At 37.3% G+C, this 16,347-nt stretch overlaps 1 protein-coding gene across 5 annotated transcripts in view; it reads left to right on the top strand.

Moving 5' to 3' along the window:
* Nucleotides 1–265: 265 nt before the first annotated feature.
* Nucleotides 266–16,347, top strand: part of LOC131049928 (lipoamide acyltransferase component of branched-chain alpha-keto acid dehydrogenase complex, mitochondrial) — a 46,702-nt gene continuing 30,620 nt past the window's right edge. The window contains exons 1-4 of one of the 5 annotated variants that reach the window (XM_057984025.2): nt 266–558; nt 781–878; nt 4,142–4,294; nt 5,510–5,635. In XM_057984025.2, the coding sequence (XP_057840008.2) occupies nt 552–558; nt 781–878; nt 4,142–4,294; nt 5,510–5,635 (384 nt within the window). In that variant the 5' untranslated portion in view covers nt 266–551. Of the gene's footprint in view, nt 879–2,160; nt 3,563–4,141; nt 4,295–5,509; nt 5,636–16,347 lie in introns of those variants that run through there. The other 4 variants (XM_057984027.2, XM_057984024.2, XM_057984028.2 and 1 more) reach the window with 4 other exon arrangements.

Below are 16,347 nucleotides of genomic sequence, written 5' to 3'. Positions count from 1 at the left end.
TCCGAGCACTGCAAGTTGCACGTCATTCGAAAATACGTTTGAATTTAGCGCATCAGAAAATCTCGGGAAGAGACAATTTTACCAGAAAGCAATGAGTGGGAGTGTGGGCCCACGTTTCGCCAAACGAATAAAAATTGATGAACGAACTCGATTTTTTTTTTTGGTCTTGCATCTGTAAGAAAGGTTTTCAACCGTTCATAGACATAAAACAGGTAGTTCATCTCATATAAGAGACGCCTTCCGCATATTAAAATGAAAGATAACTGAAGATACCAAACATCTATTATAATGTATAAGAATTAATTTCAAATAAGTTGAGAAGGTGGATTTGACGTGCTCTTTCCCTACAAACCCTCCATTGCATCCTCATCCTGAATTCCTCTGGATTTATTACGTCGCATGAATATTCGCATTGCTAAGGGTAGGTACAGAAGTGGAAATTAACGGAATAATTGCGGTTGGAGGCTAAGTGCCCTTCTTCTCCACTAAACATTTCATCACTGACGGGGCTGAGTTTAAGATAATGTATAATAAGTTGCGTCTCGCACGATATGCCAGGTATTCGGAGTCATCCTCCATACCTTTATAATATTTAAATTCCTCAACAAACCTCGCCAATAGCAATACACGGGTCTTGCCCTTACGGTAACCATTTCTACTTCTAACATTCAAGCTTTTCGATGATTAAGACCAACAGAGATTTTCTGTTGAGAACGATGAGAAGAATACTGCTTAGCAGGAAACTATTCAATTCTTTACCATTTCGGTTGCATAATGCAGAGGATTTCCGAGTCTCGAAATTTAGTGCGAAATGTCGGGAATTGTCGCAAAATTTAGATTCCTTGATGAGACGGGAACCGTCTTTCGCCCGGGGAAAGGTTATTTCTGATTGAAACTGACCTACTTTTACTTTGGTTTGAAAGTATGAAGCATTTTTTCTCAAAACCGGTGCAAATTTCGTTAATTGAGGACGATTTCTACTCTTTTACCAAAATTGAGAGAGTTTGATGTGGATTTTTTCTTTGATAGCACGATTAAATCAATTCGTTGGAAATTAGCTTAATTTTTTTCATCAGTGCCGGAATCAACGTAGTCTTTTACGTACTTTAATTGGAATAAATTAATTTGCAAATCTTGTTTAAATAGGACTCAATTGTAGTATTGATATCAATTTCTACATATCGATTTAGAAAAATAATGGAAGCCTAGATATGGTGTTTAGAATGTATTTTAAACCATGCAAATTTAATGTTTTTGGTAGTGTGGGTTACATTTACAAGAAATTATACACTTTCAATTCCTTTTGAGTGGTGCCTTCAATGCCAATACAGTTGAAAACTTCTGTATGGGAAAGATATGCCCCTGTTTGGTCTTTTGCTGTGAATTTATATTTGCATGTGAATGATAGCTTCACGTTAATTTAATGGATGACATATTTGAGGAGGATATTCGGATGCCATTGTTATTGTTAGGTTGCAGTTGCTGGGTAGCTGTCATTATTTTGATCTCCTACGAGCCATTTCCCTTGGGCATGTCATAAGTGTAGGTTCTGCACTGAATTTTAACAATATGAGATTTTAATCAATAAAAGAATTGGACAATCAGAATCGTATTAATGCTCAACATAGCCCAACTTTACTGGGGTTGTCACCCCTCTAATTGATCTGTACATCCAAGGACACGAGCTTTTTGGTTATCTGTCATATGATATGGGAATCAGAGGACCCTTTTAAAGACAGTATTGCAGAATAGGGAGTCCATTCTATTCTTGGAGATATCATAACCACTATGTAATTCTGTATCTCAATCTTCTTCCCATTGTAGGAAATATTTATAATGCCTTCACTTTACTGCAAATTACCTTTCTTAAAAGGAGAATGCTTCTAACTTAAAGTTTGTTTATGCTTTCAACTTAAAGTTTGTGTATTTTTTCACTTACAGCTCTATAACACAGGTTTCTAAAAATAAAAAATGTGAGGATTGATTCAGTACAGACCCAGCTTTAAATGCACAAACAGTTATCTATTTTATATTGACTATTTTGATAAAGGGGTGCTAGCTCTTTTGTTCTGATCAGATGGTAGGAAGTTAAACAGGATCCCACGCACTTGAAATCAGGGCCCTTACAAATTTGGCTGGAAAAGATAATATATTTGTCAATAAGTTCTACAGAAGTCTTTTTCAACAAGGTCAACTTCTAAGAAAATGCTGTTTCAGAAAATAAAATCTGAAACTTATTAATTAGAGACAATGCTTCCATCGAGATATTTGTCTGTTTTGGATTATGTGATGTCATATAAATCCATCATGGCTGAAATCTACCAACTACATACTTGAATTCCAGACTTTAAAATCTTCTTGAGCCATCCAGGCCAAATGTTCAACCAAACTTTCAGGACAAAGGATGACCGAATTCAAATATTGAAACTCCATTATCATCGAGGTTTGCTGCAGTCAAGCTGGAGTCTACCATATCATCGAGTATCACTGGAATCGGTACCTAGCAGGATGTTGAGAAACCAACTTTTTGCCCCAGCAGGTAGACAAAACTGTTAGGCATAGGCAATCTACGGTGGGTTTTTCAGCAGTATGTTAGCCCTTTTAACTGAATGTAGGCGCTGCTTATGCTCCTAGTTGATGCCACTATTCCTACTTCACCAACAAACTCATTGATAGCCTCAACACCTTTGCTGGCCAAGGCTGGGCTGCCACAGGGGAACTATTCTCTGAATGTCATTGAATTCTCACCATAGATCATGCGAACCAGCTCTGGGGTCACTTCTAACAAACATCAGAATACTCTCCAGACATCCCAAACACTTTTCATAACTTCAGAATCCATCGCAAAGCATTCACCAGCTCCATCATCATTCTGGGATTTATAATAACTACCTACAACTGTGGCCTTAGCTTTCCAATCAAAGTCCTAAACCAGCCGTCCCTGTTTTACTCTTTTAACATCTGATGGGAGATGTAGGGGAGGTACTGGCATCAGAGGTGCCATCTAATCCCCACCATCATTCCCACTAGAGATCTTGCTTACTTTGACAGTCAGACCACCTATTGATTATCTTTGTTTCCAAGAAGTTTTATTTATCAATAATCAAACTATTCAGATCATCCAGGCAAGCCCTCACTGCCTCCTCTTTAGCTTATTCATGTCAAAAAATCTGATGAGCTCCTTAGCATTAACATGATGGACATCAGCTGTCTAATTTCCTTTAAAGGCCCTCTTAATTTCTTGAGCAAATCGAATGCTGTGCCCCTTCCAATAATTCTACTATCTCTCACCTAGATTTCTCTAGGTAAAAAAATATTTCTGATGTCTGAATCAGATACCATACATCTGAATGAATTTGCTTGATGATTGTTACTCTGGGCCCATCAGCCTATATGCATTTAAACCTAATTTTTTTTAACATTTGGAGTCATTCTGAGTCTAGAGTTCACTACAACAAATGGAGGATTGAAAAGAAAACTCTGACCTGGAAAGAGAGAGGATGGAAAGAGTTGAATGACTTCTAGAAAGATCCAGTGCCACCAAGTATTCTGGAGGCTTAAGGTAGTGATTCAAGAGCTTCTTGTTTCCTTTAATGCTCAATCAAAATTGAAACCTTGATTTGGCAATTGAGGATGATCTAAATATCTTCCTTGTATAAAAAAGCTTATGAATTACTAGGAATGGGGGATGCAAATAAGTTCTTGTACAGTTCTTTTTCCGTTCAAACTTCTTAATCAATTGGCTTATTATGATCATTTCATTGTGCATTCTCTTTACCTTTCATTTTACCCTAGCACATTGCTTCTGATATTATCATCTTTATATTTGAGCTATGTTGCTTAAATTTCTTATCACTATTTGTTAAAATATTTATCTTTGTGAGAGTTGCAAAAAAAATGCATATTTTTCTCTTCAAAATATACAAACTGCTTATTTACCATTTTACTTTTTAGTCAAGTTTATATAGATTTTCTGCCTCTTACCAATGAATGGTAACTAATCACAATTAGTGCCGAATTGTTGTCTGTTATTGAGTTTTTATAATGTTTTATTTTATAGATTGAATTAAAGGTGATAAATTTTTAACTTGTGCTCTTTCTTCAGCCTTGTAAATGATTGTTATTATGTTGTTTGTTGCAGTTTGAGTGTTCATATGCAATTCAAAAGAGTTTCCTTTCAAGTCAAGCTCATGGAAATGGCATGGAACCTGGGGGAGGAATAGTTGGAGTTCCATTGGCACAAACAGGTGAGGGGATTGCAGAATGTGAGCTCCTCAAATGGTTTGTGCAAGAGGTGAGCATAGGAAGAGCTTTTCCCTTTTGGGTCATTATGTATCTAAAAGATTTTGAATCTGTAGATATTTATATTTCTAGTTTTTTTTGAGACAGCACTGAGATTCCCATTATTGCAAAAGGATCCAAATTACATATGAAATATCAAAGAATTGTGAAATTACACTATTTGGTATAGATTTTAATATGAGGTTTGCTTGATGCAAATTACAAGAAGTCAGAGTTGCTGAAATGATTAATTAATTGTTTTGAAAGCATGTATTAAAGGAACCCAAAAACATGGGTGCTTCTACGATTGGTTTGCATATTGTTTTTTACTCACAGCCAGGCCATACTTTTCCCCAAACAGGAGAATTCACTCTCACTAAGAGCTTGTAGCGCTAAAGAATAAAAAATGAATTTCTGAAGGTCTTCAGTCTCATACCTCTTGTTCCCTGCTACAGATTTGTGATTGTATTGATCTTCAGGAAGTGAGCGGTCAGTCTTGGTCCATTGGAGATGGGATCAAACTTGTAGATAGTGTGAAGGACATCTTAAAGTTATGTTAGATATCTTTTGTGGTGTATCCCAAAAATGGTGGCAAGCTCATTTCTATCTAGAGATAGAAACTAAAATGGCGTAGTGATTTTGGTGCAAATGTTTAAGTGCCCAGTCCAAGTGATTTTCAAATATGTTTTATGGATCTCCTCAATAATACTGTTAAAAATGTGAATCTTCTCAGGTCTGGGTCAGGAGTAGAAAAGATTGTGGAAGGTGGTCTTCCTACGCCCAGGTCCACAGTTTGAATACAACCAGTAGAATTGACAAATTGACTATTCTCAAGCTCTTAGGTTGCTTTACGGAAAATTGAAGATCTAACTACAGATATTTGCTTGCATGCAATCTATGAAGTGTAGCAAAATTAACTAATGCTGTAATCAGTTCATCTTTTTGTACACCTAATTTAGTTAGTCAACATAGAGCAACTCTTGAGTTGCATTGTCATTTTATCCATTTGTTTTTCAGATACATTATCATAATTTTACTCTTGCGTACCAAAGAAAATTAATCTAACTTATACCTAAAATATGTAAAAGTGGAGTTAATAGATTGTACAGTGGTTTTTCAGACCTCGCTGTTAAATTAGCAATTACTAATTAGTAATTATGACTAATGTGTGCAACTTACAATTTTGTTAGAGCTTGCAACATATGATTGTGTTATTTCATTTTTGCAGGGAGACAGAGTGGATGAGTTCCAACCACTCTGTGAAGTCCAAAGTGATAAAGCAACTATTGAAATTACGAGTCGATACCAGGGGAAAGTGTCACGAGTGAAATTCACTCCTGGAGATATTGTAAAGGTGCAATCCTTACAACTGTGTTATGCCAGGAGAATTTTGTCAAGGCATTTAGTTACTTTTTTGTTCTCTTCAGTATAAACAATCATTATGAGTGACATTTCTGATCCTTTCTAATGCATATGTCTTTATCTAAGTGATTGCTCCACAGTTTATGTTAGCATTGTATTCTAGTTTTAATTTATAGCCCAAATTTTGGTGTATGTGCCTGAAACTAGATGTATAATACAAACATTTGTCATCTATCAAACACTAGACAATTTGGAGACTCTTCCATTGATGCAGCCACCTTAAGTTTCTTAGTGGGGTTTTATGAAACTACTCACCATGAAGAGTATCTTGCTCCTAAAATGAGAAACCACTAAATAGTTGTTAGCTGTCCTAAATTCTTATTAATTAGAAGAGTGCATTATTATAATATTTTATTCTATTGTTTTCCAATCACATTCCTAGATATGGTACTTTTTATATTAGTTCAATTATTGGAAAAAAAAGAACCAAACATATATAATATAGATTCTAAACCATAGTCAGTTTATCCTTGTTCATCAACGGGTTTGGAATCACATCCTCATGCGATGATAACAAGGAGAGTTGTGAGGTTACCCATGTCATGCCCCACAAATAAATACAGCAGATTACAGATTTTATAAGGAGAGATTGCAGCATTAATAAGTAAAACCTAGGCATTGAAATATAAAAATGATAGTTTTCCATGTGAGAGGCCGTCCAAGAAAGTGTGATTATAGCTGACCTAGATACAAGGATAAAAGAGTTAATTATTAACATTTTATTACCAGGATGAGCTGACCAGTTTAAGGGATTTACGACTATTTAAAAAGGCCGACTGGTCATTTGTGCAGCGCCACCTTGGGGAGGATAACATAAATTAAATTATGTCTCTTACATGGGCCAACCCCTCTAAGGATTCACCTCTTATGAAAATGTTTAATAATATAGGCCGACTCCCTTGGCATGGCCATTAACCTCGCAGGAATTAACATAAGATAAAGTCAAGCCAACCTTCATTATTTTGGCACCCAAGTTAATCTCATGTAGAAGGCAGCAACTGTAATTAATGTAAGGAAGTAAAGGGCAACGATCAGTTTTAGCAGTAGTTATTACTTTAAAGGCAGCATTTGTAACAAAGAGACATGTCCATTTAAAAGGTTATCTCTATTCAAAGAGATACATCTCTTCATAGAGACATGGGGATATAAAAGGGTAATAAAGAATCAATTTGGAGGGGCAAATAGGAGAGAATTTTTGATACACATATACATTTGGGTATAAACAGCAGATCAGATTAATAAAGGCAAACAGCAGACTTGTATATTAACAAGTACTTGGTATGCAGTAGGGGCAATGTGTAATGTCCCACCCCAAAATTGATCCAGAAGATTTGCTACTTTTTCCCTAATTTAGTACACAGGCATTATGTCAAACAGTTGGTTTGAATGCTGGTGATAGGTTACTGATTGAAGATATGAAGATTATATGGCCGCTTTTAAGTTTATTGCTTTAAACTCTTCCCAGATTAGCTTCAGACATTATAACAATCACTTTGCATACAAGCTGCTACAGTTTCCCAAATTGCTGTTAAACAGAGTTTGCTTCTGATTTTAATGATGCTTTTAGTGTTCCTATGTATGATCAGACTTTTCTTACTGCAGATTTGAGTTTCCAAACATGCAGGTTTAAGGTTTTCAAAATTAATATTCTTGCAATGAACAGGATCACTTTACCAAACATACACAGCTGAAAGGTTAACTTCTTTCAAATGGCAGATAAGAATAGTGACAAGAACTGACCTTATAAATATGCAAGTATCAATTTGTGAATGAACATTAATTGCTTCAGAAATACATTAACCAATTTCTGGAAGAAGTTGCTGCATACAGATATTGCACACCAGAAGCCTAAATCTGATTCAAAGTAGTTTCCAGCTCATAGAAATTTGTCTCAGATCTGGAAGTGTAATGTCCCCACTTTGAAATAGAATTTAATGGTAAATAATAATAATAAAATTAAAATGCAAAAGAATACTAAATAAATGAAAATTAAAATATAAAATAATATAATTAAAATTTATTTAAGTTAATGAATGGCCAAAAGGAAATGGTAAGTTGTGACTCCCCCAAATATGAGGTATAAAGGGGAGAAGTGAACTCATTTGAACGGGGGATAATTTGGGAATCAGAAGTGCTGATCAGATTTAAATAAGAAGTGCAGATCTGATTGTGGAAGGTTGTGTCCCTTTCAAAGGGCAGAATTAATGAAGAGCTGCACTCTTTCAAAGGGTGCTAATGGTGAAATGGTGCATCTCTTGCCAAAGGGCATACATGATGAAGAGGTGTGACCTCTCCCTCACATTGAGAGATATAAAGGAAAGGAATCAAAAGCCTCCAGTGAACTCACCATCGATCAGATCAGATCAGAACTGTTATTAAGTTTTACATGCAGTAACATCCTTGTTCTTGGTGGTATGCATGGGAATGTGCTTAATATGTATGCTTAATGTATGAAGCCTGATCATGTTCTTATGCAGTATTTAATAGTAATATTAATATACTGTCATGTCCCCTCCATGACTCTAGACGAAAACAGTATACAGATCCTAACCATAATATGAAATTGTCTTACACAAGTAAGACGTCACAATTTCATTGATTGTAGAATATGCTACAATTGTCTATCATCAACAGTTGGAGATATTGCAGGGCAGATATGATAAGATATGATATATGGTAAATAATATTTATATGAAAGAACCGATTGTCTTCCCTTCTAGTAGTGATCTTCTCTAGTACGGAATGAGGGATTAGTTAGAATAAACAACGATACATTAAAAAGAGCGATTAAATCACGAAGAGACATACAATTAGTAGCAAAGGAACACATCGGATTCCAACTGTTACCACTTTGAAGAAAGGTTGTAACCCTCCAAGCCCGATGGAGAAGTATAAGAAGACAACACTCATGCATTCATGGCATCATTGGAGGAGATGAGATTTGGCATTTATAAGAAAGTAAATATACAACAATTCGATTCTATACAATGGTTGTGGTATGAGTTCCCCATACATAGCATAATGAATACTGTTTGTATATGTATACTACTGACTAATAACCTATTACTGTTTATGATTAGTATTGTATTGGTAATTAATTACTAATCAATGCTCAAGTATTGCATGTTAGAGTATTCGGGTATTTATTTGATTAATTAAACAATATTTGTTTAATTATTTAAGCTCCCTTTATCTCTTTTACAAATATTGTAAAAGGTGAAAAGGAAAAGTTTTTTGTTTTAAAAAAAAAAAATCATTTTTTGGGGGTTCCCACGGTACGCAGGGTACTGTGGGGCCCTTGGTACTGCAACAGGCCACTGCCGCCAGCCCTGGCCTCGGGCCCCGCGCTGTTGTCTGCTGGTCTCTTCCGGCCCTCGCCAGTCGCTGTCGGCTCCCGCTAGTCGTTGCCGGCCCCATCCTCTCGGCCCCCACCGGCCCTTCGGCCCCGCCGGCCCCTCGGCCCTGCCGCCCGCAGCTCCACCGACGCTTCCCCGGCTCCCGGTTGCCACAGCTCCCTGGCCCCCGCCGCCGCAGCTCCCCGGCTCCTGGCTGCCGCAGCTCCCTGTGGCCCCCGTCACCTGCTTCTGCCTTCCGGCCCCCTCCAGCCCCTTCCAGCCCCCACCGGCTCTGGCTCTCGCCGGCCTCCCTGCGGCCCCCGCCGGCCTCCCTGTGGCCACCACCGGCTCTAGCCGCCACCGCAGCACCCATCGGCCCCCGCCTCTCGGCCCTGCTGCCCGCAGCCCGTCACCGACCCCGCTCTACCGGCCCTCGCCGGCCCTCGCCAACCCTCGTAGCTCCCCACCGCTCAGCTGTCAGCCGTTCCCTGTGCTTCCCGGTCGTCGCTCATGCTGCCGAAACCCACCGCCCGACCACCGTCATGCCACCTGTCCGCCACCACTGCGTCGCCCACTGGCCATTTCCGCCCACTCCTGCCACCAGACTACCCCTTCCTCTTGTTTTGAAGGGGGGTTTGGTTTTCTAGCCATATCTTGGGCATACGGAGTCGTTTTTTTGAAAACGAATAGGCGTCAGAAAGTTGGTTTTGAGCCGGACCTCATGATGTTGGTATTTTTTTCCAATTTTGCTGTTTGAATGTGTTTTTTTCCAGTCAAAGTGGGGTCTCTTTTTTGCACTCCAGGAGACGTAGAATGAGCATCCGAACTCCGTTTTTTGAAAAAATTATATTTTTGGAAAGCATGTGTTGTGTACTTTCCAGCCATATGAGTTTTATTTCCAGATTCTGCTCCATGCATATTTTATTTAGTTTTTTGCTTTTCAGCACTCTGGTGGATATCTTGGTTGTTTTAGGTCCTGGGATCTCTTCTCTGAGTACGATGTCTCTATTTTGGTTCTCCTTTCTATTTCCGGTCTTTTTATCATTGTAGCATTGTGTTTATGCAAACGCACTGAGATAACGTGCCATCATGCATTGTTTACTTGGGATCTTGCATATCTTGTGTCTTATTGTACATTGCACTACTTATAAAGTGCCATGAGGGGTTGATGTTTGCCTTGTTTGCCATCTACCGTTGTTTAGTGAGTGTTCCTTCCACGACATTCGCCTCATGATGTGTGTCAAGTGAGTGTTCCTTCCACAACACCATGTACTTTATTTGCGCCTTCGATGTTCCTGGTTCTTCGTCGTGCAGTTCTTATTGGCTATTCTTTTCAGTGTACCTGTCCCTCTCCCTCTTCAGCATTATGGGGAGGTTTGTCTTGTTGGTTCTAATGCTTCCGTGGTTCGATTGATCAGCTCTTCAGGCTTTGGTGTTTTCATGCCATCTGTATCTTCGATTTCAGTTGTTTGCCTTGTTTGCCATCTGATTCAAGTAGTGTCATTTGAGGGCACTCATACAGATTACAGTCTTCTCTACCTGGTCATGTTCTATTTCAGTGGAGGTTCTTTAGATCAACAGTTATTCTTCGACATTGTTTGCAGGTTCTTCATGCTTCAGTGGTGTTCTTTTCCATCTCTTTTTGGAGTAGAGTTTTTTCCCACGTGGTTTTCTCTATTTCTTCAGTTCATAGAGATTTCATTGTATTTGGGAACTGATCAGGCCTTGTTGCCGGGACCCATCTTTCCTGCTTTCAGTAGCTATTCTAGGTTTTAGCTTCTCCCTAAGTCTAGCTTAAGGGGGGGTGTTAGAGTATTCGGGTATTTACTTGATTAATTAAACAATATTTGTTTAATTATTTAAGTTCCCTTTATCTCTTTTACATTTAAGCTAACTTTAAGTGCATAATAATTAATTCTTTTATTAATTATTATGTGCAAACCTAGGTTTTTCTTTTTACGGTTTCTTGACCTATTAAAGGTTGAGTTCTTTCTTTTCATTGGAAGAAGAAGGATTATCACATTACACATTTTGTGAATATTGAGCTCTCTCTTTTTTAGCATATTTTTTGTGTATTTGTTTCATTTTGTGATTTGCTTCCTTGCTTCTCCTTGTAACAGGTTTTTCAGCTTGCAGAGATCATTTGGGCTCCTGTGGTGTTGTATTTTCTCAACTCCAATATTGCATTGGTGTTTGAGGATCGAATAATCTCGAAAAGAAGAGCATAAAGAATTGTAACATCCTAAAATTGCACCCCTTGAAATTTCGACTACATTTGGATCTTTGCATTAGTGTTTGCACCCCTCGGCCTGATGAGAGACCTGAATATGCTCATGCACATCAAAAATACATTGCAATTCAACCCTGTACTCTGCCTGCACCTTGATCTTGCCCCAAAATAGGGCAGGACTAGGGCGTGGCGCCCTTGGATCCACTGTGACCAGGGCATGGCACCCTGGGATCCCCTATTTGGGACCTCCCTTGATCCTCTCCCCTTTGACCTAACTCAAATTTGAAGCAGGAATTCCCTCCTATGTTGGCCCAAGTCGGAAAATCAGTCAATTAAACCTACTAGGAAGTATATAAGAGAGATTTTCCCTTTCATTTGAAGATATTAGGAAATTCAATCAAGCATCCAAGCATTCAAGCATTCAAGAGCAATTGAGCATTTTCAGTCTTCTTTCAAGCTTTGGAGCAGCAATAGAGACAAGATTTCAAGCATTGAAGAGGAGATCAACATTCTACTTCATGAAACCCTAATTCCATGTGAAAGCAAACAAAACTTCACAAGGAGGTATAAGCATTTCAATTTCATTCAATTCAACATCCCCTCAAAGAGGAGGATTTCTACTTTCAGTCATTTCATTTACATTATTTCAACCACTTGGTTAAAATCCAAAACCGGGGTTTGATATGAAGACAAACCCCTATTCCCAAAACATTTCCCCTTCTTTCTGTGTGCAGGAAACAGGTGTGCAACTGTATTTCTAGAATTAAGCTTTATTCACAAAGATGGAAAAACCCTTTCGACGTGCGGAAAGTTCGGAGGACCGATACGAGGGCGCCCCTGTTCGAACACATGGTCACTTCAACTTTTGCCGGATTTCGTAGAGCAGCTCCGAATCATCTCAAACTTCTTAGATCCAAGTGCACGGCTGAATCCCGAGTTAGTAGCTCATTGTTTTCGCATACTTTGTCTTCAATTTCAGCACTTTATCTTAATTCAATCAATCAACTTACAAAAGAGGGTTAATTCCATTCCAATCTGCTTAGTATTCAATCCTTGCATCCTCTAGGATTGGATCTAGTAGATTCATCCCCCTCTTTTGATGTAAAGTCTCCCCAAGTGAAAATTGAACCTTAGTTAAGTTCCCACCTTTCTTCCACGTGGAGAATTGGCTAAGGTTCCCAAATTTCCACTTTACATTTTGGTGAACCTGACATGTCTTATGCTTGCTTCTGATTTTTGTTTTCAGATTCGAATGCATGCAATTTAAAATTTCAATTTTCATTTACAGTCTTAATTTCTTTGCAATTTTAAAAAATTTAGAGGTTGAATTCACAAAAATCCTAATTTTTAGATTCAAAATTGAGCTTGTCATTTGTCTAAATTGGATTGATTGTTTTAGATCTGAGAACTTTTCAATTTTGCAATTCAAGTTTTCATTTACACTTTAAATTTTCAATTTTTTTTTTAAAATTAAGTGGTTGAATCACAAAACCCTAATTTTTAATTTTAAAATTGACCTTGTGGATTGCGTAGATCTTGAATTTGGCCTTTGTTTCAATTTCAAAAATTCATTTTCCCTCCTTGCAACATTCAAAATCTCAAATTTAAATTGTTAAAATTAAGTGGTTTATGCAACAAACCGCAATTTTTAAAATTCAATCAACCTTGTGCAATTTCAAATCTTCCTTTAAGCACTTAATTGATTCAAATCTAAAGCCTCTTGTCTTCCCTCTAAACATCATAAAAAGTTGGCCCTCAGGTGTGCCCTTTTTGTTGTCCTTCAATTAATCCTTTTATCAAACATCCTAAGTGTCCTATTTCGACCTTCATGGCTTAATTTTGCATATCTCGATATCTCCAATTCCCATATCCTTCTGGAATTCACGTTAAAATCATAATATGTTGCTTCCCCGAAAATTTGGAAAAAAGTTGGTCGAACTATGTGTTCGGAGCAAGTCGCTACCTACTTGGTCTCGACCTCTTCTGCTAAATTTTTGGGAGCTTGTTTTGACTGTATTTTACTGCACAATTCCAGAGATTTGTGAAATTTTATTGATTTTAGGTCACCCTAAAGTCGAGAACAAATCTGAATTTCAACATTTCCATTGTCAATTTGAATTTTAAAATTAAGTGGTTCACTACGCATACCCTAATTTTTAAATTTAAATTGATTTCTTCAATATCTCAACATTTTTCTTCAATATCTCAACATTTCAAATTTTCAAAATTTTAATTAAGAGGTTAAATTTGGAAAACCCTAATTTTAATTTTGATTTTCCCTCCTTTCAAACTTTCAAAATTAAAGCCCTAATTTTCAATTTCTTTTCCCTAGTGCATGAGTTTTACTGCTATCAGTCATACCTATAGTATCCTCATTGGAAAAAGTTGTAGAATTAAGGTCACCCAAGGTTTAATTACCGAGGAAATGGAGCCTAATTCTTTTCACTGAGGATATTGCTGCTTCTTCCCATCCTTGAGATGTTCTTGTTTATCCTCTTGATAATTTTACAATGAGGAAGAATCACTGAGTAGAGTATCCATTGACCAATTGGTGAAGATGGACAATCGATTTGACAATCTTCAACAATGGATTAGTCAAGAATACCCGGATAATGAAGCTCTCCCATTGATTGAAGGATTAAAAAGATTGATTCAAAGTGATAAACATGGTGTTGATATCTTGCGTGGTATTGCTCATATTGTTGATTCTAATATCATGCCTATGAAGAGTTGTGCTGAAAACCTAGGTTATACACAACCTCCTAGACAAATTAATCATGCTATTCCTTTGAGAACTTCCATGACTAGTGTTCCTTACCTTCACATCAAACATCATGGCTACTTCTACCCAAAATGTCATACCTACAAATGTTAGTCATGGGGGAAATACCTCTTCTTTCATTCCTCCTACCATGAGTGTTCCCCTTGTTACCCAATCATAGTCACCACCTATAAATGTTAGTCAAGGGGGCAACTCCTTTAATCACAATTCCTTCATTCATCCCATGAGTCTTCCATGTGATACCCAATTGTCTCCATTACCCACTTATCATAGTGTTCGATCTTATTCTCAATCTCTTCCTTCATTCAACAATGTTACTCCACCCTCTAGCACTCCAACATGTCTCATTTCAACCCTTCTACCGAAGCTACAATCAATAGTCTTGCCCAAACAATGTCTTCCTTACAACAACAAATAGCTTCTATGAATCAATCAAAGTATAATGTGCCCACGTTTGATGTAGCGAGCCCATTATCTCATGACATTGTTAGAGCCGTCCCTCCTAAACATGTAGAAGTCCCTCAATTGGAACTTTATAATGGAAAAGGTGATCCCTTAACTCATGTTGAAACATTCCAAACTTTGTGTAGTGACTTTGCTCATGATCAAAGGTTGTTAGCAAAATTGCTTACTAGAACATTGAGGGATAGAGCTTTGCAATGGTATTGTTCTTTGCCTCCTTATTCGATTACTTCTTTTCAACAACTGGCTAATGCTTTTATTCAACAATTTCACAATAACATTGGTCCTAAAGTTACTTTGACTTATTTAATGCATTGTAATCATGGTGCTAAAGAAAAAGTGACTGATTTTATTGGTAGATATAAGCATTTGTATTCTCAGATTTCTTTTCCTGTGCCTGATCAAGATATTCAAAAGATTATCATTGCTAATTTACAAAAAGACAGTAGGGATAAACTTCTCTTAGCTTAGTTTACTTCCTTTCCGCAATTGTGCGTAGTACTTCACAATTATCATTTGACTGTGAGTCAATTGGAACAATCATCCTCTTCCATGGCTCCAAGTGATAAGGGTGATAGTGCTCAACAACTGTTTGCTAAGTTCAAACTAAACAAAGGATTCATCAAATTCAATGACAACAACAACAACAGTCAGTTTGTAGGTGCTACAGGTGTGCCTCCTTTGTCTAAATTTTTTAAAAGAGAAAAAAAATTTACTCCTTTGAATGAATCTTTGCATAGCATTATGTCTCAGTTAATACAAAAGAATGTCCTAAAACTTTCCCAAATCAAACCAATTGATCCATCTAAAACAACTTCCCCTTATTTTAATGCTAAATCTTTTTGTCAATATCATCATCAACCTGGTCATGATACTGAAAAGTGTTTTTCATTGAGAAGTAAGACTCAAGAATTGATTGACAACAATACTATATCTGTGGCAGGTGTGAATGATAAAGGAAACAAATCCGTAGCTCCTCCTAATTAGAACCTTCAAATTTTCACTGATCCTTTAGCATCCCATTCCACTAATGTAATTGAAATTGAGCATCTTGCTTTCTCTCCCAATGACGTGACACTTGAAACTAATAACGTGGTGAACCTTGTAGATCAACAAGAACCTCCTAAGGATTTGTGCATAACATTTGATCCTAGTGAGACCATTAAGGTGCCCGATGGCCCCTTATACATAAGTGCAAAAATCAAAAGTATACCCACTAGAGGAGTCCTTATTGATCTTGCTTGCATGGTTAATGTGATAACTGCATAATTTCTTTATACTTTGCAATTCCATCAAGTGATGTACGATGATACTAATGTGATAGTTAAAGTTTTTGATGGCTTCTTTTGTTCAGTTATTGGTTCTATAACACTTCCTATTGATGTTGGCACTAAATGCTTAAATGTTCAATTTGCTATCATTCCTACATTTGATCAATTTCGTGTGAAGTTGGGACATCCTTGGCTCTCTTCCATGAAAGCAATCGCTTCTACTGTTCACAAGTGTTTGAAATTTCCTCATAATGGTAAAATTGTAACTGTTAATCATCGCATATTTCAACCTACAATGAGATGTGGAGATGTTTGTCTTGATTATTTTTGGTCCGAACAATTCAAGCCTCTTGAACCTAGAAGTGATGTTCTTTTTAGATCATATCAGAAATAGAAAAATGAAATGATTTTATCCTTGAGCAAACCTAGAAATCCAACACTTAGCATTCCTCTTGATGATCATATACCCCTTCTTGAGGATAAGTTTGTTCTTCCTCCTAAGGAAAGAAATAGTCTTCTTCCCAAAGAGGCGCCTATTCCTTCTCCTAAAGAGAAGAGTATCCT

The sequence above is a fragment of the Cryptomeria japonica genome, chromosome 2 (genome assembly GCF_030272615.1).
Source record: "Cryptomeria japonica chromosome 2, Sugi_1.0, whole genome shotgun sequence".
In the NCBI taxonomy this organism is placed as follows: domain Eukaryota; kingdom Viridiplantae; phylum Streptophyta; class Pinopsida; order Cupressales; family Cupressaceae; genus Cryptomeria; species Cryptomeria japonica.
Note: the sequence above shows the minus strand (reverse complement) of the source record. Positions and strands in the feature narration are given on the sequence as shown.